The 24352-nt window shown below is 47.7% G+C and overlaps 1 protein-coding gene across 1 annotated transcript in view; it reads left to right on the top strand.

Moving 5' to 3' along the window:
* HAT1 (histone acetyltransferase 1) overlaps nucleotides 1-24352 on the top strand; it is a 91695-nt gene that overhangs the window by 26319 nt on the left and 41024 nt on the right. The window contains exons 5-7 of the mRNA XM_075318865.1: nucleotides 17371-17550; nucleotides 19576-19697; nucleotides 20222-20326. Of these exons, the coding sequence (XP_075174980.1) occupies nucleotides 17371-17550; nucleotides 19576-19697; nucleotides 20222-20326 (407 nt within the window). The remainder of the gene's footprint in view (nucleotides 1-17370; nucleotides 17551-19575; nucleotides 19698-20221; nucleotides 20327-24352) is intronic.

Consider the following 24352-nt stretch of genomic DNA (forward strand, 5'->3'; position numbering starts at 1 on the left):
TACCTCAATGGCGTCCGCCAACTCTGTGGCAGTCGAGGTTTCGGTCCTTTCGAGGCTCGGGCAAGGCCCAATTCTCCTCGTCCAAAGGGACTCAGAAGGAACAAAGGAGCTCAGATTCCTGGCAGGCTCACTCACGCCCCAAGAAAGCAACCGGAGGAACCGCTTCCAAGGCGGCTGCCTCATGACTTTCGGCCTCCTCCCTCCGCATCCTCGGTCGGTGGCAGGCTCTCCCGCTTTTGCGACATTTGGCTGCCACAGGTCAGGGAAGATCCTTCCTAAGGACCGGTGGGTAACAGACATTTTGTCTCACGGGTACAGGATAGAGTTCAGTTCTCGTCCTCCGCCTCGGTTCTTCAGAACTTCCCCACATCCCGACCGAGCAGATGCCCTTCTGCAGGCGGTGGGCTCTCTAAGAGCAGAAGGAGTGGTGATCCCTGTTCCTCTTCAGGAACAAGGGCAAGGTTTTTACTCCAATCTCTTTGTGGTTCCAAAAAAGGACGGCTCGTTCCGTCCTGTTCTGGACCTAAAACTGCTCAACAAGCATGTGAACGCCAGGCGGGTCCGGATGGAATCCCTCCGCTCCGTCATTGCCTCAATGTCTCAAGGAGATTTCCTTGCATCAATAGACATCAAAGATGCTTATCTCCACGTGCCGATTGCTACAGAACACCAACGTTTTCTACGTTTCGTGATAGGAGACGACCATCTTCAGTTCGTAGCTCTGCCATTTGGTCTGGCGACAGCCCCACGGGTTTTCACCAAGGTCATGGCGGCAGTGGTAGCAGTCTTGCACTCTCAGGGACACTCGGTGATCCCTTACTTGGACGATCTACTTGTCAAAGCACCCTCTCAAGAGGCATGCCAACTCAGCCTGAATGTTGCGCTGGAGACTCTCCAGACTTTCGGGTGGATCATCAACTTTTCAAAGTCAAATCTGTCACCGACTCAATCACTCTTCCTAGGGAAGATGGTGGCAGCAATGGAGGCAGTCCCGTTTGCGCAGTTTCATCTGCGCCCACTTCAATGGGACATTCTCCGCCAATGGGACGGGAAGTCAACTTCCCTGGACAGGAAAGTCTCCCTTTCCCAGACGGCCAAGGACTCTCTGCAATGGTGGCTTCTTCCCACCTCATTATCACACGGAAGATCCTTCCTACCCCCATCCTGGGCGGTGGTCACGACAGACGCGAGTCTGTCAGGGTGGGGAGCAGTTTTTCTCCACCACAGGGCTCAGGGTACGTGGACTCAGCAGGAGTCCACCCTTCAGATCAATGTTCTGGAAATCAGGGCAGTGTATCTTGCCCTACTAGCCTTCCGGCAGTGGCTGGAAGGGAAGCAGATCCGAATTCAGTCGGACAACTCCACAGCGGTGGCATACATCAACCACCAAGGAGGGACACGCAGTCGGCAAGCCTTCCAGGAAGTCCGGCGGATTCTAATGTGGGTGGAAGACACGGCATCCACCATATCCGCAGTTCACATCCCGGGCGTAGAAAACTGGGAAGCAGACTTCCTCAGTCGCCAGGGTATGGACGCAGGGGAATGGTCCCTTCACCCGGACGTGTTTCAGGAAATCTGTCGCCGCTGGGGGGTGCCGGACGTCGACCTAATGGCGTCTCGGCACAACAACAAGGTCCCGGCCTTCATGGCGCGGTCTCGCGATCAAAGAGCTCTGACGGCAGACGCCGTAGTGCAAGATTGGTCGCAGTTCCGGCTCCCTTATGTGTTTCCACCTCTGGCACTCTTGCCCAGAGTGCTACGTAAGATCAGATCCGATTGCAGCCGCGTCATACTCGTCGCTCCAGACTGGCCGAGGAGGTCGTGGTACCCGGATCTGTGGCATCTCACGGTCGGCCAACCGTGGACACTACCAGACCGACCAGACTTACTGTCCCAAGGGCCGTTTTTCCATCGGAATTCTGCGGCCCTGAACCTGACTGTGTGGCCATTGAGTCCTGGATCCTAGCGTCTTCAGGATTATCCCAAGGGGTCGTTGCCACCATGAGACAGGCTAGGAAGTCCACTTCTGCTAAGATCTACCACAGAACGTGGAGGATTTTCTTATCCTGGTGCTCTGCACAAGGAGTATCCCCCTGGCCATTCGCGTTACCTACTTTTCTTTCCTTCCTGCAATCTGGGTTGGAAAAGGGCTTGTCGCTCGGCTCCCTTAAAGGGCAAGTCTCGGCACTATCCGTGTTTTTTCAGAAGCGTCTAGCACGACTTTCTCAGGTGCGCACGTTCCTGCACGGAGTTTGTCATATCGTCCCTCCGTACAGACGGCCGTTAGATCCATGGGATCTAAACAGGGTACTAGTTGCTCTCCAGAAGACGTCTTTCGAGCCTCTGAGGGATGTTTCACTTTCTCGACTCTCACAGAAAGTGACTTTTCTGGTAGCGGTCACGTCTCTTCGGAGAGTGTCTGAGCTAGCAGCGCTGTCATCCAAGGCTCCCTTCCTGGTGTTCCACCAGGACAAGGTAATGCTGCGCCCCATTCAGGAGTTTCTCCCTAGGTGGTATCCTCTTTTCATCTTAATCAGGATATCTCCTTACCTTCCTTTTATCCTCATCCAGTTCATCGGTATGATAAGGATTTGCATTTGCTAGATCTGGTGAGAGCACTCAGAATCTACATTTCCCGCACGGCGCCCCTGCGCCGCTCGGATGCACTCTTTGTCCTTGTCGCTGGTAAGCGCAAAGGGTCGCAGGCTTCCAAAGCCACCCTGGCTCGATGGATCAAAGAACCAATTCTTGAAGCCTACCGTTCTGCTGGGCTTCCGGTTCCATCAGGGCTGAAGGCCCACTCAACCAGAGCCGTGGGTGCGTCCTGGGCATTACGACACCAGGCTACGGCTCAACAGGTGTGCCAGGCAGCTACCTGGTCGAGTCTGCACACTTTTCACCAAACATTATCAGGTGCATACCTATGCTTCGGCGGACGCCAGCCTAGGTAGAAGAGTCCTGCAGGCGGCAGTTGCCTCCCCGTAGGGGAGGGCTGTCTTTGCAGCTCTAACATGAGGTATTTCTTTACCCACCCAGGGACTGCTTTTGGACGTCCCAATCGTCTGGGTCTCCCAATGGAGCGCCGAAGAAGAAGGGAATTTTGTTACTTACCGTAAATTCCTTTTCTTCTAGCTCCTATTGGGAGACCCAGCACCCGCCCTTTTCCTTCGGGATTTTTGGTTTGTTCGGGTACATATGTTGTTCATGTTGAACGGTTTTCAGTTCTCCGATGTTACTTCGGAGTGAATTTGTTTAAACCAGTTATTGGCTTTCCTCCTTCTTGCTTTAGCACTAAAACTGAGCAGCCCGTGATCCCACGGGGGGTGTATAGCCAGAAGGGGAGGGGCCTTACACTTTTTAGTGTAATGCTTTGTGTGGCCTCCGGAGGCAGTAGCTATACACCCAATCGTCTGGGTCTCCCTGGGTCTCTCGCTAGAAGAAAAGGAATTTACGGTAAGTAACAAAATTCCCTTCTTTACTTTTTTACACAAAAATGTTACTTTAGCCATAAAATTTAGCATTTTCACAAGGGTATCAGGAAAAATTACACCATAAAATTTATTGTGCAATTTCTCCTGAGTACACCGATATCTCATATGTGGGGGAAATCAATTGTTTTGGCGCACTGCAAGGCTCGGAAGAGAAGGAGCATCATTTGAATTTTTGAAAGCAAAATTGTCTGGAATAATTAGCGGATGCGATGTTGCGTTTGGAGACCCCCTGAGGTGCCAAAACAATGGAGCTCCCCCACAAGTGACCCCATTTTGAGAACTTGACCCCTCATGGAATTTATCTAGATGTTTATTGAGCACTTTTAACCTTTGGGGGCTTCACAAAAGTTAGTAACGTTGAGCCGTGAAAATACAAAAAAAAAAATTTACCACAAAATTGTTACTTCAACCAGGTAGCTTTTTTTTCCACAAAGGTATCAGGAAAAATTGCAACATAAAATGCATTGTACATTTTCTCCTGAGTACACAGATACCTCATATGTGGTGGAAATCAAATGTTTGGGCGCACAGCAGGGCTCAGAAGGCAAGGAGCGTCATTTGACTTTTCAAACGCAAAATTGTCTGGAATCGTTAGCGGATGCAATGTTGTGTTTGGAGACCCCCTGAGGTGCCTAAATAATGGAGCTCCCCCACAAGTGACCCCATTTTGGAAACTAGACCCCTTGTAGAATTTAGATGTTCAGCCGTGAAAAAATATATATATTTGTTTTCCCATGAAATTTTTATTTCAAACAAGTAGCTTTTTTTTCCACAAGCGTAACAGGAAAAAATGCACCATAAAATGTATTGTGCAATTTCTCCTGAGTACACAGATACCTCATATGTGGTGGAAAGTAATTGTTTGGGCACATGGCGGGGCTCAGAAGAGAAGGAGCGCCATTTCACAGCAAAATTGGTTGGAATTATTAGCATACGCCATGTTGCGTTTGGAGACCCCCTGAGGTGCATAAACAATGGAGCTCCCCCACAAGTGACCTCATTTTGGGAACTAGACCCCCCATGGCATAAATCTAGATGGGTAATGAGCACTTTGAACCCTCACGTGCTTCATACATTGAGGCATAAAAACAAAAAAGTACTTTTTTTCCACAAAAATGTTATTTTAAGCTCAATTTTTTTAATTTTTACAGGGGTAACAGGATAAAATGTACCGCAAAATTGATTGGGCAATTTGTTCTGAGTACGCTGATACCTCATATGTGACAGAAAACCACTGTTTGGGCGCACGGCAGAGCTCCAGAGGGAAGGAGCGTCATTTGACTTTTTAAATGGAAAATTAGCTATAATTGTTAGCCGCACCATGTTGCGTTTGGAGATCCCCCTGATGTTCCCAAACAGTGGAGCTCCCCCCACATGTGACCCCATGTTGGAAACTAGACCCCCCCCCATACAAAAAAATCTTAGTTTGGCGAAATAAAAAATACAGACGTCAGTAAAAAAAAAATAAAAAAATAAATATATATATATATAATGAGCGCCTGCAACTGACACTAAGGCAAGTGCCACACGTGAGAGCGATGCACAAATCTCGCATCGCATCACGCGGCACAGCCGCACACTCATGTCTGGAAGAGAGCGACCATGCCGGATGATGCGGTGTGAGACTTGTGCATCGCTCTCATGTGTGGCACTGGGCTGACCCTTACAATATTCAGTGAAAAATACTGTAGTTGACGATTACTGCAGTATAATTTTACTGACCCTAAACTAAGTTTATTTGTATTTCTTTCTTAGTTTACAGGAAAAAAAATCAGGACGAACGCACGGATGTGCTGCAAAAAGGGGGGGACTAGGTGGGATGGAAAAAAGATGGATGGAGGATGTGAGAGGGCGCGGTGGAGGATGTGAGAGGGCGCGGCGGAGGATGGGAGAGGGTGCGGCGGATGGAGGAGCGGCGGAGGATGGGTGAGGGCGCAACGGATGCAAAAGCGGCGGAGGATGGGGGGAGGGTGGAAGGGGAGTGGGAGCTGAAATTGGGGATAGCTACCTTACAGAATGGATCTAGGCAGCAGGATTGCAGCAAATCCGGGAGGGGGAGAGGGGGGAGAGGATTAAGGGGATGGGAGGGAGCAGGCAGCAGATCAGGGAGGGGGCAGAGGCTCATGGGGGAGTGAGGTGGCAGGGGCGCAGCGGCTGATGGGGAGAGTGCGGTGGCTGATGGGGAGAGTGCGGTGGCTGATGGGGAGAGTGCGGTGGCTGATGGGGAGAGTGCGGTGGCTGATGGGGAGAGTGCGGTGGCTGATGGGGAGAGTGCGGTGGCTGATGGGGAGAGTGCGGTGGCTGATGGGGAGAGTGCGGTGGCTGATGGGGAGAGTGCGGTGGCTGATGGGGAGAGTGCGGTGGCTGATGGGGAGAGTGCGGTGGCTGATGGGGAGAGTGCGGTGGCTGATGGGGAGAGTGCGGTGGCTGATGGGGAGAGTGCGGTGGCTGATGGGGAGAGTGCGGTGGCTGATGGGGAGAGTGCGGTGGCTGATGGGGAGAGTGGAGCGGCGGATACAAGGAGGCAGCAGAATGAAATCAGCGGCGTCAGATGCAGGGGGGGGGCGCAGTGGGAGGAGAGCAGTGGCGTCAGATGCAGGGGGGGCGCAGTGGGAGGAGAGCAGCGGCGTCAGATGCAGGGGGGGGCGCAGTGGGAGGAGAGCAGCGGCGTCAGATGCAGGGGGGGGCGCAGTGGGAGGAGAGCAGCGGCCTCAGATGCAGGGGGGGGCGCAGTGGGAGGAGAGCAGCGGCGTCAGATGCAGGGGGGGGCATAGTGGGAGGAGAGCAGCGGCGTCAGATGCAGGGGGGGCACAGTGGGAGGAGAGCAGCGACGTCAGATGCAGGGGGGGCACAGTGGGAGGAGAGCAACGGCGTCAGATGCAGGGTGGGGCACAGTGGGAGGAGAGCAGCGGCGTCAAATGCAGGGGGGGGCACAGTGGGAGGAGAGCAGCGACGTCAGATGCCCCCCTGCATCTGACGCCGCTGCTCTTTCTGCTGAGCAGCAGCGTCAGATGCAGGGGCGCAGCGAGAGAGTAGCTGCGTCACATGCAGGGGCGCAGCGGGAGAGCAGGGGCGAAGCAAATGGAGGAGGGCAGCGGTGGATCGGGGGCTGTGACTCACAGATGGGCACCCGCAGGGATCGCTCTCCTCAGATTCCACGGAGGGAGACGCTAAGGAGAGCGATCTCCTACAGCGAGCTCACCCGGTCCCAGATGCACGGTGCTTGGAGAGATCGGTCACAAGGCCAATCTCTCCAATCAGAGCTGGGGGCGGGTGCAGTAAAGCTCACCGAGCTCCAGCCAATGGCCAGTGCTGCAGCTGCACTGACCATAGCTGGATTTCAATGCTTCAGCCATTTTCAATGGCTGAAACATTACACTGGCTGTGATTGGCTGAGCGGCGTTCGTCAGCCAATCACAGCCTCCGTAGGTCCGGGAAGGAGACACCACCCCTCCTGAGGTCAGGTAGAAGTCCTCTCCTTCCCGAATCTACAGTTTTTAAAAACCGATTGCGGTTACCGTGGCTCCGGGGCCGCGATTTCGCTATGACGGATCTATCCGTCATGGGTCTTTAAGTACCAGGGCACCATGACGGCTAGATCCGTCAAAGGTCGTGAAGGGGTTAATATTGAAAACATAAGCGGAAAAAAAAAATGAGCATATACCCTGCAGTAAGTAAATAGTAACAGCACATATGACATGGCACCCAGTAAACCACTGTTTTTGATCAAAAAAAAGCATAACGCCTATCCCACCAAAACAAGGTGTATGCCATTCGGGATAGTCCTGTCCTGTAGTATTAAAACCCACCTTGTATCAGCCAAACTCAATGTAAATGGAGGCAGAGCAGGACCGCTGCCTAAAAACCAACCCCCACCCCCCCCCCCCATTTTGAGCTAGGCATTTTTTTTTTTCGGTTTTTATATAGCTACCCATGTGCAGATGTCTGAACAGTCGAGCCTTGATGCTGCTCTGCCGCCAGCTACGTTGAGGTTAGTTGACACAGGGTGCGTTTTTAATACTAGAGGATAGGATCATCCCGATTGGGGTACACATACATTGTGACGGGGGGATGGCTTTTACTCTGTCTTAGTTTACTGGGTGCCGTATGTTATATGCACTATTACTATTTCCTTATGTCAGTTTTGTTTGTTAGACGGCTACAGTGTGAACATGCTTCTACCCATTGCATGTATACCAACTTATGCTCCAACTAATTTCTTTCTTTGGTGATTTTAAAGGGAATCTGTCACCCCTTTGCGTTTTTTTTTTTTTGTTTTAATATGGGCATGGAGGTGAAATTAGCCATAACTGTATGCCTCCTAGATGAGGAGTTATTTGTCAAAAATCCTCTTTTATATCTTCTGTCTTCCAGGCTATGGGGCGTGCGCTGCCCGGAAGATAAGTCTGCCTCCGGTCTTCATTATACGGGATTCCTCTTCCCCTTCTCTTCCCTGGTGTCCCTCTGACGTCAGGTGCGTGGCCAGAAATCTCGTGCCTGTGTATTCTACTTGCCATCCCTTCCTCCACAGTCACCCCTGTTCTGTGGGCACAGGCTTCAACTTTGCTGTGTGCAGGTGCTGGGGAGTCACTGCTGCTTCACAGTGCAAAGGAGGGACGGCAGGCAGAATGCACAGATGTGGTATTTATGGCTGCGCACCTGACGTCACAGGGACACCAGGGAGGAGGAATCCTGTATAATGAAGACTGGAGGCCGGCTTTTCTTCCAGGCAGTACACACCCCATAGCCTGGAAGATGGAGGATTTCTGCTTAATGACCCATCATCCAGGAGGCATACAGGTATGGCAAATTTCACCTTTATGCCTCCTGTATGCCCATATTACTAACTAAAATATGCAAATGGGCGATAGATTCCCCTTTAATATGTGCATGGAATGATCAGTAATGGAGCATTCAGAATGCATAGGTTGCCATTGTTCGTGGCAGCACAGGTACTGTTTGCACAGGATTATATGCTACCAAAAAGTGTGATCTTCTTTTTTTGTGCATTAATAGGAACTCTCATGCACTATAATCATGCTGTGTAAATGCACCATCTTTCAGGGGAGCAATGATGAACGTCTTCTGAGGCTATATTCACACGACCGTCCTGTTTTTGCGGTCCGGAAAAAACGGTCCCGTTTTTTCACGGATGCATCCATGTGACATCCTTTCCGTATACGGGCCGTGTGTCATCCGTGTGCCTTCCATTTTTTTTTTTTTTTTTTGCAGACTGCAAAAAACTGAAGCAGCTAGATAGATAAATAGATGGATGGAGATAGATAGAGGGATAGATGGATGGATAGATAGAGGCAGAGAGATAGATAGAGGTATAAATAGAGAGAGGAATGAATGAATAGAGGGATAGATAGATAATAGATGAGGAAGACATATATAATTTCCCACTCTCCAGCATTTTGTAATCTTGCACCCTTTAGTGCCTTTCATGCGCCACTAAAGGGTGCTTAGCCTGGTATTTAGCCAATAAATAAATAAATAAAAACGATGTGGGGTCCCCCCTATTTTTTGTAGCCAGCTTGGGTAAAGCAGACAGCTTCAGCCTGCAGACCACAGCTGGCCGCTTTACCTTGGCTGGTAATCCAAAACAGAGGGCACCCCACACTGTTATTTTAAATTAAATAATTTAAAACAAAAAATGTGGGGGCCCCTCCAAATTGGATCACCAGCCAAGGTAAAGCGGACAGCTGTGGTCTGGTATTCTCAGACTAGGGAGGTCCGCGGTTCTTGGACTCTCCCCAGCCTAAAAATAGCAGTCTGCAGCCGCCCCAGAAGTGGCGCATCCATTAGATGCGCCAATCCTGGTGCTTTGCCCCAACTCATCCCGATGCCCTGGTGCGGTGCCAAACGGTGGTTGATAACAGATGTGTAATGTCACCTGGCATTAAGCCCTGGGGTTAATAATGTCACGGCGCCTATCAGATACCTAACATCACTAACCCAGTTAGTAATAACAAACAAAAAAAATCCCTACAAATTTTTATTTGAAAAAAAAACAAACCTCCCCAAAAGATTCCCTCTTTCACCAATTTATTTGAAAGAAAAAACAAATCTGGGTCCGGCGTAATCCAATAAAGGGGTCCCACGACGATCCATACTCTCTGTCCCAGTCATTGAAGAACAAAATGTTCCCCATTCACTGGGAGAGCAATGCAGTGACCTGAGCTAACATCATGAGATCAGCCCAGGTCACTGCAGGGTATGACCAGCGCTGATTTCAGGAGGTTAGCGAGGTACATTACCTGCGGTGATGGAAGCTGCTGCACTCCTGACGTCAGTGCTGGTGATTGACTTCTATGCCTACTGTGTTCTCAGATAACCTCTCGTGAGCGGCCCGTGATGTCACCGCTAGTCACAGTCTCGGGCCACCCGCGAGAGGTGATGTAAGAATGCGGCGGTCAGTGACAAACGCTGACGTCAGGAGTGCAGGACTTCATTTTTTTAAACCTGTTACCTGTAAGTTTGGGGTGCGTCTTATAAAACAAAAAATATGGTAATCGTCACTTTTAGACCTGTAATGGTTTGAAGTAGATGAAATGACAGCCAGAATTCATCAATTTTTTAAAAAAAAAATGAGTATATGAGTCAAGTGCGTCCGACTGCTGATTACAAGCACCGAGCACCTGAGCATGGTAGTGCCCGCTCATCACTAGTTACGAGTACTGAGCACCCGAGCATGGTAGTGCTCACTCATCACTAGTTACGAGTACAGAGCACCCGAGCATGGTAGTGCCCGCTCATCACTAGTTACGAGTACTGAGCACCCGAGCATGGTAGTGCTCACTCATCACTAGTTACGAGTACAGAGCGCCTGAGCATGGTAGTGCCCGATCATCACTAGTTACATGCACCTGAGCATGGTAGTGCTTTCTCATCACTAGTTACGAGTATGGAGCACCTGAGCATGGTAGTGCCCGCTCATCACTAGTTACGAGTACTGAGCACCCGAGCATGGTAGTGCTCACTCATCACTAGTTACGAGTACAGAGCGCCTGAGCATGGTAGTGCCCGATCATCACTAGTTACATGCACCTGAGCATGGTAGTGCTTTCTCATCACTAGTTACGAGTATAGAGCACCTGAGCATGGCAGTGCCCGATCATCACTAGTTACGAGTACTGAGCACCCGAGCATGGTAGTGCTCGCTCATCACTAGTTACGAGTACAGAGCGCCTGAGCATGGTAGTGCCCGATCATCACTAGTTACATGCACCTGAGCATGGTAGTGCTTTCTCATCACTAGTTACGAGTATGGAGCACCTGAGCATGGTAGTGCTCGCTCATCACTGGTTACGAGTACTGAGCAGCCGAGCATGGTAGCGCCCGCTCATCACTAGTTACGAGTACTGAGCAGCCGAGCATGGTAGTGCCCGCTCATCACTAGTTACGAGTACTGAGCACCTGAGCATGGTAGTGCCCGCTCATCACTAGTTACTAGTACAGAGCACCTGAGCACGGTAGTGCCCGCTCATCACTAGTTACTAGTACAGAGCACCTGAGCATGGTAGTGCCCGCTCATCACTAGTTACTAGTACAGAGCACCTGAGCATGGTAGTGCCCGCTCATCACTAGTTACTAGTACAGAGCACCTGAGCACGGTAGTGCCCGCTCATCACTAGTTACTAGTACAGAGCACCTGAGCATGGTAGTGCCCGCTCATCACTAGTTACTAGTACAGAGCACCTGAGCATGGTAGTGCCCGCTCATCACTAGTTACTAGTACAGAGCACCTGAGCATGGTAGTGCTCGCTCATCACTAGTTACTAGTACAGAGCACCTGAGCACGGTAGTGCCCGCTCATCACTAGTTACTAGTACAGAGCACCTGAGCATGGTAGTGCCCGCTCATCACCATCAAGACTGACATTCATCACATCAATCTTGATGAATGGGGTATTTTTGGGTGAGTTTCCCCAACATGAAATAACTGAAAGTGTAAGAAAAGTGCCCAATAATTGATAGAGCTCTACAATGGCCACTAGTTTGTGTGATATCATTACATCAATGCACCTTGGAAATTGGGCAAATAAAACAAATTAATGGTGTTGGAAACCTAATAAGAAGTCTGGGGTCATCGGTTAGCCGTGTAATAAATCGTCCAGAGTTAGGAAAGGCAAAGCGTGTCTCTCCTTTCTCCGCCATTAACTTGGGGGTAAGTGAATGCCGATATAAGTGCCATTCATCTGCAGGTGCATTGCCTCAACTAGGGGGATAATGGTTGAAAGGACAGGAATTAGTAGCATGTTGTATTAGCCTTTTGTAGCGTATTTTGTCCTAAGCGTCTTAATTTCCTCGAGTGAATGGCGAGCAGCAAGAGTGTGGGTTTTGAACTAATACTCATCATGCATGTAAACGGTGTGAAAGGGTTTCTTAGCGAGTGAACACAGAGTGTTCTTGTGTCAGCCCTTGTGGAAATAGATACAATACAAACATTTTCAGCCAAACGCGATGTAGACTCCATTGAGTGAAAACCTGGCCCCATTGTCTAGCTGCCCTCCGTACACAGTGAGAACACAAAGGCCCTGAATAGGGGTGCAAGCTCGTTTTTTTTTTGTGTTCCATACAGCGCTAGGCTTTTAGGGACTGCGTTGAAGGGGGCACTTTTTTTTTTTTTGTCAAGTTGAGACCAATTCATTATGTTTTATTGCCTGGTGAGATGCAGTAATATGTTATTGTGAAAGTTCATCAAATATTCATGGTTTAAGATAAGTAGTAAATGTATTCATTCGAGTGGCCCTAGGGGATTTGAAAAGGAATACACGGAGTCTGCTCAGCTGACAGTCCACGGGGAGACGGCGCTTGTTTAACAAGCTTACGCCTAATCTCTGATTACGACTCGTCTGAGAGGATTTCCTCCTTTTATTGTTGGAAATCTGCATAAAAACAACTGTTTTCAGAACTTGTAATTCCTTGTAATCCTAAATGGGAGATCTTGACTTGCTCTCCAGTTTTTCTAAATGCATAGTGAATTTTTTTTTCTTTCATTATTTATGTAAAATTCTATTTTAACAAGTTTTTAGGGACACTTTATTTCTTAAAGTTTTTTTGCTCCTTGTTCTATCATTATATTTTCCATGTTTCTCACCAAAGTAGTATTGCACCTGCAGGAGGGCGAAACTAGGACTTTTTTTTTTTTTATGAAATGGCCATATGTATTTGTCAGTCAGTTGGCACAAAATGGCTTACTATTGCATAAGTGTATCTTATAGCCAGAAGTTTATTTTTATTTTTTTGAGAATATAATATATGTGTATATATCTAATATATAAAGCTGTGTGTGTGAATATAATATATGTGTATATATCCAATATATAAAGCTGTGTGTGTGTGTATATAATATAATATATGTGTATATATCTAATATATAAAGCTGTATGTGTGTGTGAATATAATATAATATATGTGTATATATCTAATATATAATGCTGTGTGTGTGTGTGTGAATATAATATATGTGTATATATCTAATATATAAAGCTGTGTGTGTGTGTGTGTGTGTGTGTGTGTGTGTGTGTCTGTCCGCTAAAGGAATCCGCACCGTCGCATTTACAATCACAAAATTTTGCACAGACACCCTAGGTGACCCAGGGAACGTCATAGACTATGTTTGACAGGAAAATGGAACCTCGCGCTTTACAGTTAAGGCCCTGTCACACACAGAGATAAATCTGTGGCAGATCTGTGGTTGCAGTGAAATTGTGGACAATCAGTGCCAGGTTTGTGGCTGTGTACAAATGGAAACATATGTCCATGATTTCACGGCAACCACAGATCTGCCAAAGATTTATCTCTGTGTGTGACGGTGCCTTTACTCTCCAAAACACCTGTCTCCATTAAAGTCAATGGAGATAGGAGCTACAGCCTATTAATAGCAACTGTGATTGGTTGCTATAGGAACAAAATACATTTTTAGTATAAGAAGCTTATGTGTGAGGTAATAGGATGTCGGTGGGGAGAATGATAGAGAGAGACAGACATAAGCACAGACAGAGACTGACTGACAGGGAAAGAGACAGAGAGTGAGGGAGACAGTCAGAGACAGAGGCAGGCCGATAGGGAGGGAGAGAGACAGAGGTGGTGGAGGAGAGACGGGGGGGGGGGAGAGACACAGGGGGAAAACAGACAGAGAGAGACACAAACAGACAGACATGAATAGAGACTGTGTGTAGATAGCAGGGTAAATTGTTAAAATATAACTTTTAATCATAAATTTAATTTGCTCTTGCTATTGCATGAATAGAGACTGACACACAGACAGAGCCACACACACAGACACACACAGAGACAGACTGAAAGATAGAAAGAGATAGACAGACTGGGAGAGAGACAGAGAGACAGTTACTATCCTGGGTAACACTGGGTACTACAGCTAGTAATATATATTATTATTAAAAAAAAATGTAGAGACTACGTCTGGATTTCAGTTGTCATTGATGCCAAAAATAGCAGAGCATGCAGCACTATTTTCCTTGTTAAAGGTGCAGAAAACTTGAAGGGACCTTGATGGGCTCCATAATAATTCAGTGGAATTGGTCCAATGCATCAGTTGTAGTGAAATAGTTTCCGTTTCAAATGGAAGCCGCAACGCCCATATAAACGTGTTTATGGTTTCAGCTCATGGTTTCTCTAAACTTAAAGGGAACCTGTCACCAGGTTTCAGCCTATAAGCTTACGGCCACCACCAGTGAGCTCTTATATACAGCAGTCTAACATGTTGTATATACAGGGTGGTCCAAAAGTAGGTGGACAGTATGTGTAACAGGGTTATCAAACATGGTGTAAAGTGAAATTGACTCAGTTGCCCTTAGCAACCAATCAGATTCCACTTGTCATTATTCACAGACTCTTTGGAAAATGAAAGGTAGAATCTGATTGGTTGCTAAGGAAGCTGAGTCAGTTTCGCTTTACACCATGTTTGATAACTCTGTTACACATACCGTCCACCTACTTTTGGACCACCCTGTATATAAGAGCTCAGGCCGCTGTGTAGAATGTAAAAAACTCTTTATAATACTCACCTAACGGTCACGCTGCAGTGGATTTGAGTCAGATGGGCATCTCCGTTGTCTGGTGCTGGTGCCGCCTCTTTCGGCCATCTTTGACGTCCTTCTTCTGAAGCTGGGGTGCATGACACGTCCTACGTCATCCACACTCGCCGGCATTGAGGTCCTGTGCAGGGGCAGTTTGATCTGCCGTACTGAGGGCAGACCAAAGTATTGTAGTGCACCTGCGTGGGATCGGCGAGTGTTTATTACTTAGGACGTGTCATACACCCCGGCTTCAGGAGGAGGACGAAGATGGCCAAAAGAGGAGGCGCCTGCACTGGAGAATGGAGACGCCCATATGACCCAACTCTACCGCAGCGCGACCATTAGGTGAGTATTATAAAGTGTTTTTACGTTCTACACAGCAGCCTGGGCTCTTATATACAGCATGTTAGAATGCTGTATATAACAGCCCACTGGTGGTGGCCACAGCTTATAGGCTGAAAAACTGGTGACAGGTTCCCTTTAACCCCTTCAGCCCCCGGGCACTTTCCGTTTTTGCGTTTTTGTTTTTTGCTCCCCTTCTTCCGAGAGGCGTAACTTTTTTATTTTTCCATCAATCTTGCCAAATGAGGGCTTGTTTTTTGCAGGACGAGTTGTACTTTTAAATGAAACCATAAGTTTTACCATATAGTGTACCGGAAAACGGCAAAAAAATTCCAAGTGCGAAAAAATTGCAAAAAAGGTGTGATCGTACAATAGTTTTTGGGATATTTTATTCGCTGTGTTCACTATATGGTAAAACTGATGTATCTATGTGATGCCTCAGGTCAGTGCGAGTTTGTAGACACCAAACATGTATAGGTTTACTTGTATCTAAGCGGTTAAAAAAAATTCACAAGCTTGTCCAAAAAAAGTGGCGCATGTTTTGCGCCATTTTCCAAAACCCGTAGCGTTCTCATTTTTCGGGATCTGAGGGTCAGTGATGGCTTATTTTTTGCGTCTCGACCTGATGTTTTTAACGGTACCATTTTTGCGCAGATGCTACATTTTGATCGGCTGTTATTGCATTTTGCGCAAAATGTGCGGCGACCAAAAAACGTAATTTTGGCGTTTGGAATTTTTTTTGCCGTTTACTGATCAGATTCATTGATTTTATATTTTGGTAGATTGGGCATTTCTGAACGCGGCGATACCAAATATGTGTGTATGTTTTATTTTTTTAACCCTTTAATTTTCAATGGGGTGAAAGGGGGGTGATTTGAACTTTTAGGTTTTTTTTTTATTTTTTAAAACTTTTTTTTTTACTTTTTTTTTTTAATTTTACTAGTCCCCCTAGGGGGCTGTAGCAATCAGCAATCCGATCGCTCTGCACTATCTGCAGAACTCAGCTACAGAGCTGAGAACTGCAGATTTGCTGCTTCACTTTCAATGCCGGCTGTATTCCTGCATTGAGAGGAAGTGAGTCATGTTAGCTACAGGCGTCATCACATGACCCTGTGCAACCATGGCAACCACCGAAAGTCACGTGATCATGTCACGTGACTTCCGGTGGGGGCGGGGTAAGTGACTGTCATGGCGGCGCCCATATACATATTGCTGCCAGATTTTGGCAGCGAAATGTAAGGGGTTAATGGCCGCAGGTGGAAGCGATTCCACCCGCGGCTAGCAGGCACACATGTCAGCTGTTGATAACCGCTGATATGTGCGCGGATCGCGTCCGCCTGCCGGTGGCAGGGGGGGTGGGGCTTATCGGCACACGATCCATGACGTACCCAGTACGTCATGGGTCGTTATGGGGTTAAAGGTAACATGGGTGAACAGTGCTGTCGTATATGGCAGTGTAAGATGATAGATGATGAGAAACTAAGCTCCATAATCTATAGGTTGATGTGATTTGTAGCATGATTGCAGAATTGGACTTCTAAAAGCAGACAGGACTCTTAGGAGAGAAAGTGAGAGTCCTGCCACACACATTGATTAACATTGTGCCTTTGCATGAACAACACCGGCCTAATTTCGTCTTCATGGATGACAATGCTGCAGCTCATCGAGGTCACATCATTAGGGAACGGCTGCTGGAGACTTGGGGACCTCAAATGGAGCAGCTGCACTTTCTCCAGACCAGAATCCCATAGAAAACCATGTAGAGGCTCGTAACTCTGTACCTCAGAACCTCAATGACCTGAGGGCTGCCCTTTAAGAGTGGGATACCATGCCTCCGCAGACAATAACTTCACTTGTAGGAGATGTTGTTGTCAGCTGTATTCAATGTTCAAGGCCAAATCAAGTTGACGTTTTTGGGGTGTATACCCACCACTGGTGTTGGCTTTTTTCATAAATTGTTTCAGATGAGTAAATCACCACTATATGCTTCTACTGAAATGCCTGACTGTCATGGTAAAAAATCACTGTAGTGTGTCCCTTTTACGGTTACCATATATCACCCGAAATCTAAATATATCTAACTTTTTGTGAGTAGTGTATTTTGCTCGGGGTTGTGTATACAGTTTTTTTGAGATTCTTTGGAGCAGGTCCCTCAAAAAATTGTGTGTGTGCAGACAACTAGAAGCTCTGTGTAATCTGCATCTTCTTCTGGTCTGGTGCTGTCAGTTTTAGGATAATTAATTGCAATATTTCCTATAATGTTTTGGATCACTGCTGAAGACTTTCCGTGCACGTCTGTTTGCAGAATTTTTTCACTTTTCAATGCACAGGAAGTATCGTCATCTGGGTGCTGCACATATTTAGACCCTTCCTCAGTAGTAATTGCAGCAGGTAACCAGAGGCCCGACTGTATGTGCTACATGCAATCTGGTTTATACACGTTCTTATTGTTTTAGAGCTGTAATACTTTGCTATTTCTCATTATAACAGGCTGATGATGTTGAAAGCAAAATTCGTGAAATTATCCCCCCTGGGTTTTGTCAAGGCACAGATGACTTTGTATCATTATTGGAAAAAGAAGTTAATTTTAAACCATTTGGCCCTATAATACACACCTATACGGTTTACAATGAAGAAGCTTGCGAAGAATTCACTTACGAGATACATAAGGTAAGAACAAGCTAGAGAGAACCTGTCAGGTGCAATATGCACCCAGATCCATGAGCAGTCCTGGGTGCATATTGCTAATCCCTGCCTAACTGTCCCTGTATACACTAGCATAGATAAAGGGATCGTTAGAAAAAGTATTTCTAAAGATCCTTTGTGATATGCTAATGAGCGCAGGGACTAGTCGCAAAGGCATTACTTCCCCCGACTAATCTACCCTCTTAGCATGATAGCACAACCACAGAGGCGTGCTAACATGCTATTCAAAGCCCATTGCCCAGAGTCATCAGCGGTGACGAGCGTACCTATGAAGTCACAGCATTAGATTCCGGTTTTTAGGCTTAGTGCGCTTCCCCCGACACTTCCTGTCATGCGCACAATGAAGCCGGGTGGACGAGTCCAGGCTTCAGAGAAATCTAGTGCGCATGACCGGAAGTGCCAGGGACTAAGCCTAAACCCAGCGTCTGAGGTAGTGGCAACGGACACAGGTATGCGCATCACCGCCGATGTCAATGGGCATTGAATAGCATGTTAGTACACCCCTGTTGGCGTGCTAACATACTTAGGCTGCTTTCACACATCCGGTTTTTCCTGTGCGGCACAATCCGGCGCTTTGCAGAAAAAAACGCAACCGTTTTTTTTTGCCGCCGGTTGCGTTTTTTTTTGCATAGACTTACATTAGTGCTGCATTGTGCCGCATGGGCTTGCGTTCCATCCGGTTTTTGGCGCATGTGGCAGATTTAGCCGATGCGGCGGCCGAATGGAACGTTGCCTGGCATTTTTTTCTGTCCGGCAAAAAATCGCATCGCGCCGCATCCGGCCGATGCGGCACGATTTGCAATGCATGCCTATGGCCTGCGGCAAAAAACGCATCCTGCCGCCACATGCGTTTTTTTCCACTGCGCATGCTCAGTAGCCTGTCGCAAGCGGCAAAAAACGGACAGGCCACATGTAAAAAAACGTATGCAAAGGATGCGGTTTTGTCGCCGCATCCGTTGCATCGGTTTTGGAGCCGGATTGGCCAGCTCTGCTAAAACCAGAGGTGTGAAAGCAGCCATAGAGAGCAGACTAGTCAGAGAAAGTAACGCTTTTGCGACTAGTCCCTGACCTCATTAGCATCTCATAAAAAATCTTTAGCAATACGTTTTCTAAAGATCTCTTTACGGCTACTAGATGCTGGGACAGTTAGGCAGGGATTAGCAATATGCACCCAGAACCGGGGGATTTAATACATGAGCCGCAAATGCTGGCGGGAATGAGGTGGTTTAAAGGGCTCGGGGCTACTGAGTACTGGTTTGGCTGAGAACCCAATGTATCGAGAATCCATTCTATAATTATAAGGCCGGGAGCACACTGGGATTAGTGCGATCCCCTCGTATGACGCTCAGCTCATGCTGGCAGCACAGCGGGAGCCAAGTGCCATCCGTGTGCCATTGCAACTGAGGTCCGATCAAGCGAGCGGACCTCAGCTGCCGGGGGTGGTGCGGCTCTGGGGAGGACGGGCGCTGAGGAGGGGAGGGAGAGATTTATCTCCCTCTCTCCTCCGTAGCCGGCTATTGCCATTCTCACTCTGCACTCGCAGTACACTGGTGTACCGCGAGTGCAGTGCGATTTTTATCTCGCCCCATAGACTTGAATGGGTGCGAGAGAAACTAGGATCGCATTACACCCGCAGCATGCTGCAATTGTTTTCTCGGTCCGATTAGGGCTGAGAAAATAATCGCTCATGGGTGCTGGGACATAGGGTAATATTGGTCCGAGTGGAATGTGATGTTTTATCACATTCCACTCACTCCGATTTTCATGCCGTGTGGCCTAGACCTAACCATTATAACAGCCTTTGCATCGGAAAATGTGTAACCACCAGCGGCTTCTTCTGGTAGGAAGACCTGATTTCCGAGGTTGCACTTTTCCGTTAGACGGTTAGGCTGACAAATATGACTATTTTAATTTTTAGCCAAAAGTATGTTTTTTTGTTTGTGTTTTTTTCCTGTAATATCTGTCCTGACTGTGTGACCTTCGCCCTAGGCTGACTTGACCTGTCCAGGCTTCAGAGAGTACCACGAAAGGCTCCAGACCTTCTTGATGTGGTTCATTGAAACGGCCAGTTACATCGATGTGGATGACGAGCGATGGGACTACTTTGTGGTGTAAGTGCCCCTCTAAATCAACATTAGACTTCCCTCCGTTAACAAAGCTCGGAGTTTTAATTGGTAGACACCAATTATACAGTCAGCGTATAATGATATTTTTTTCCCAGGCAGGACAATCCATTGTTTACAAGGCTCACAGTTTCCCTTCATTGTGTTTGTGGAGGCCTCCAGAATAGCACTGAATTAAACTCTGTTGTCCGTCGGAGTGCTGAATTGAGGCTTAAACAGTAAAATGAGCTTTTTTTTTCTTTTTTTTTTGCCTGTGTCCCTTTTACTTGCCACCCATTCAGTGTGCACAATAGGCAAGTGCACTGAAGTGATGCAAAAAGGGCTGATTTATCCAAGTTGCAGCTCACCAATTAAGTGAATTGTGCATTCAGAATAAAGCAGGTGTACCCATCGGGCCCTCACGGCGTAGCTTGCTGACACTGGAAACTCTGGCAGAGAATGGAAAAGGAAAATGGACCCTGCATGGGAGCCTGCCTGTAATTGACCCGCTTGGCTTTCTGTTTTATCTGCAGATTTGAGAAGTACAATAAAGACGGGACTACACTCTTCGCGACTGTAGGCTACATGACAGTCTATAATTACTACGTGTACCCAGACAAAACCCGGCCACGTGTAAGGTAATTGCCTGCGATTGCACGTGCCTTCCCTTTTCTTTCTTTCCTCCTTTCCTTATTTTGTTTCCCAAGTGAAGTTCCCCCAATTCTACCTAGAATGGCGATTAGCATTTTAACAACACGAGAGATTGGATGATGAATGAAGATGCGATTTAGCCCGCGCCGGCTGATGGCTTTCTGCTACATCCTAATTAACATTATTATTAAAAAAAAAAAAATAATAATAATAATTCTGACTCATTTTTTATAAAGTAATCAAAGCTTTGAGCTAAAATGATTACTTTTACCTCTTATTACATTTTTTTTTTTTTTTTTAAATAAGTGCTTACTTGCAAAATGACAATACAGTGGAACCTTGGATTACGAGCATAATTGGTTCCGGGAGTGTGCTCTTAAGGCTACTTTACACGCTGCGATATCGGTCCCGATATCGCTAGCGTGGGTACCCGCCCCCATCTGTTGTGCGACACGGGCAAATCGCTGCCCGTGCCGCACAACATCGCCCAGACCCGTCACACATACTTACCTGCCCGGCGACGTCGCTGTGACCGGCGAACCGCCTTTCTAAGGAGGCGGTCCGTGCAGCGTCACTGAGCGGCCACCCAATAGAAGCGGAGGGGCGGAGATGAGTGGCCGGAACATCCCGCCCACCTCCTTCCTTCCTCATAGCGGCCGGGAGGCAGGTAAGGAGAGGTTCGTTCCTGCGGCGTCACACATAGCGATGTGTGCTGCCGCAGGAGCGACGAACTACATCGTTACTGCTGCAGTAACGATAATCGAGAATGGACCCCCATGTCACCGATAAGCGATTTTGCACGTTTTTGCAACGATGCAAAATCACTCATCAGTGTCACACACAGCAACATCGCTAATGCGGCCGGATGTGCGTCACAAATTCCGTGACCCCAACGACTCCGCATTAGCGATGTCGCAGCGTGTAAAGCCCCCTTTAGGCTGCTTTCACACATCCGTTTTTTGCTGAGCGGCACAATACGGCCGCTCTGCAGAAAAAAACGCAACCGTTTTTTTGGGTTTTTTTGCCGCCGGTTGCAGTTTTTTGCCGCATAGACTTGCATTAGCGCCGTATTGTGCCGCATGGCCTTGCGTTGCGTCCGTTTTTTGCCGGATGCAGCATATTTAGCCCATGCGGCGGCTGGATGGAACGTTGCCTGGCACGTTATTTGGTGCGGCGAAAAAACTGCATCACGCCGGATCCGGCACGATGCGATGTGATTTACAATGCAAGCCTATGGACGTCCTGCGGCAAAAACTGCATCCGGCCGCCGGATGCGTTTTTTTGCACTGCGCATGCTCAGTATCAAGCCGCATCCGTCAAAAAATGGACGGGCTGCATGGAAAAACTTATGCAACGGATACGTTTTTTTCGCCGCATCCGTTGCATAGGTTTTTGAGCAGGAATGAGCCGCACTGCAAAAACCGGATGTGTGAAAGCAGCCTAATGAAGTTACTCTTATATCAAAGCGAATTTTCCCATACGAAATAATTCAAACCCAGACAATTCGTTCCACAACCCAAAAATATTTACTGCATTTATGCAAACTTATTACAGTAATACAAAATAATGCACTGCATTCATATAAAGATATTACATTTACACTAATGCAAAATACTGTACAATAAAAAGCATGTAAAGCAAATTAAACTGCACGTTGGCTTACAATAGATTGTTGGTGTGCGAGAGATACAGTATATAGAGAAAAATGATGTATAAATACAATCTTTAGTCTAGTACAATACACAAAAAAAACCAGACCCCAAATCTATTCTCCCCAAAATAAGGGCAGAACTAAGCCAAATGTGGGGCAGGAATACTGCACGGACAGATTACAGTACAAGCAATGTGCTGCTACTGGTTAGCAGACAATACAATGCTGTATCTTCAAATGCAAATTGATAGACATGCTATATAGTATATACTGTACAATGAAATACTGCATACAATACATATATACAGGAAGAAGTTACCTCCAGAGCGGGTCAGAAAGTGGTGAAAGGACAGAACCGGAAGTTTGTACAGTGGACAGCACGGTGGCTCAGTGGTTAGCACTGCAGTCTTGTGGTGGCTCAGTGGTTAGCACTGCAGTCTTGTGGTGGCTCAGTGGTTAGCACTGCAGTCTTGCAGCGCTGGGGTCCTGCTTTCGAATCCCACCAAGGACATCATCTGCAAGGAGTTTGCATGTTCTCCTCGTGTTTGCGTGGGTTTCCTCCGGGTACTCCGGTTTCCTACCACACTCCAAAGACATACAGATAGGGAATTTAGATTGTGAGCCCCAATGGGGACAGTGTTCCTGATGTATGTAAAGCGCTGCGGAATATGTTAGCGCTATATAAACATAGATTTATTTTTTTATTTTTACAGTGAATATTTGCTCTTCTTGCAAATCATTGCTCTTAAACCAAGTTAAAAGTTTTTAATAAGCTTTGGTTGTGTTGCAAAACGCTCTCAAACCAAGTTACTCTCAATCCAAGGTTCCACTGTAGTTGTAAAAAACACATAAACCTCATATCCAAAAATCATAATTTAATCAAAATTTCTATACCTGAACATGAGTTTCTTGGTTTAACATTCTGATCGGACTGACTGAAGCCCACTGCCACGTCACAGCGAACCTCTGAGTGGGTCCCTAAATTATATTTAAGGGAACCTGTCAGGTGCAATATGCACCCAGAGCCACAAGCAGTTCAGGGTGCATATCACTAATCCCTGCCTAACCGTCCCTGTATACACTAGCATAGATAAAGAGATCTATAGAAAAAGTATTTCTGAAGATCTTTTGTCATATGCAAATGAGGCCATAGACTAGTCGCAGGGGCATTACTTCCCTTGGCTAGTTGGCCCCCTTAGCATGTAAGCACGTCCCTGTGGGCGTACTAACATGCTAATGAATGGTTGATCTTACCGCTCTCTGTTGCCACCGCCCTCGACGCTGGATTTCGGCTCAGTCCAGGACTTCTAGTCATGCGTACTATGAAGCACTATGCACTACACCTTCAAACTGGTGTAGTGCATATGACCGGAAGTCCAGGGACGTTCTGATCGTGCGCACTGAGCCGAAAATCAGTGGTGACAGCAAAGGTGAGAGTGACCATGCCTCTGATGCTGCACATTCATTAGCATGTTAGCACACCCCTGTGGGGGGGTGACTAGCCAAGGAAACTAACCCCCTTGTGACTAGTCCCTGCACTCATTAGCATATCATAAAGGATCTTTAGAAATACTTTTCTTTTTCGCTCTATTGGGAGACCCAGACAATTGGGTGTATAGGCTATGCCTCCGGAGGCCGCACAAAGTACTACACTTAAAAGTGTTAGGCCCCTCCCCTTCTGCCAATACACCCCCCGTGCTCCCACGGGCTGCTCAGTTTTTTGCTTTGTGCGAAGGAGGTCAGACACGCACAGCACAGCTCCACAGATTAGTCAGCAGCAGCTGCTGACCATGTCGGATGGAAGAAAAGTGGGCCCATATAGGGCCCCCAGCATGCTCCCTTCTCACCCCACTCTTGTCGGCGGTGTTGTTAAGGTTGAGGTATCCATTGCGGGTACGGAGGCTGGAGCCCACATGCTGCTTTCCTTCCCCATCTTCCTCTGGGCTCTGGGTGAAGTGGGATCTTACCGGTCTCCAGGCACTGAGACCGTGCTCCATCCACAACTCCTGTGGAGCCTGATGGATAGGAGCAGAGTATCGTTCAGGGACATGGCCCTGCATCGTGGAGGTACTCTGTATCCCTGTGGGGACCGCGTACGGCATCACCTCAGCTTTGCTGGGTGTGCTAGTGCACCGGGGACCGCGGCGCTGACCGGGTCTATATGTGCCATTACACACTCAGCGTCGCTGAGTGTGTTTATATGTAAGGGCTACCGCACTAACCGCCGCTGCCATGGGACACTGCGGCGCGGCTGGGACTTGTAGTTCGCCGGGGACTTTCACGCCGGCCGCGCTTTTACGGCGGCCGCGTTTATTACTAGAGTCCCCGGCTTCCTTGCGGCCTAGTTTACTTTTCTCCCGCC

Source organism: Anomaloglossus baeobatrachus, chromosome 7, assembly GCF_048569485.1.
Source record: "Anomaloglossus baeobatrachus isolate aAnoBae1 chromosome 7, aAnoBae1.hap1, whole genome shotgun sequence".
NCBI classification, from domain to species: Eukaryota; Metazoa; Chordata; class Amphibia; order Anura; family Aromobatidae; genus Anomaloglossus; species Anomaloglossus baeobatrachus.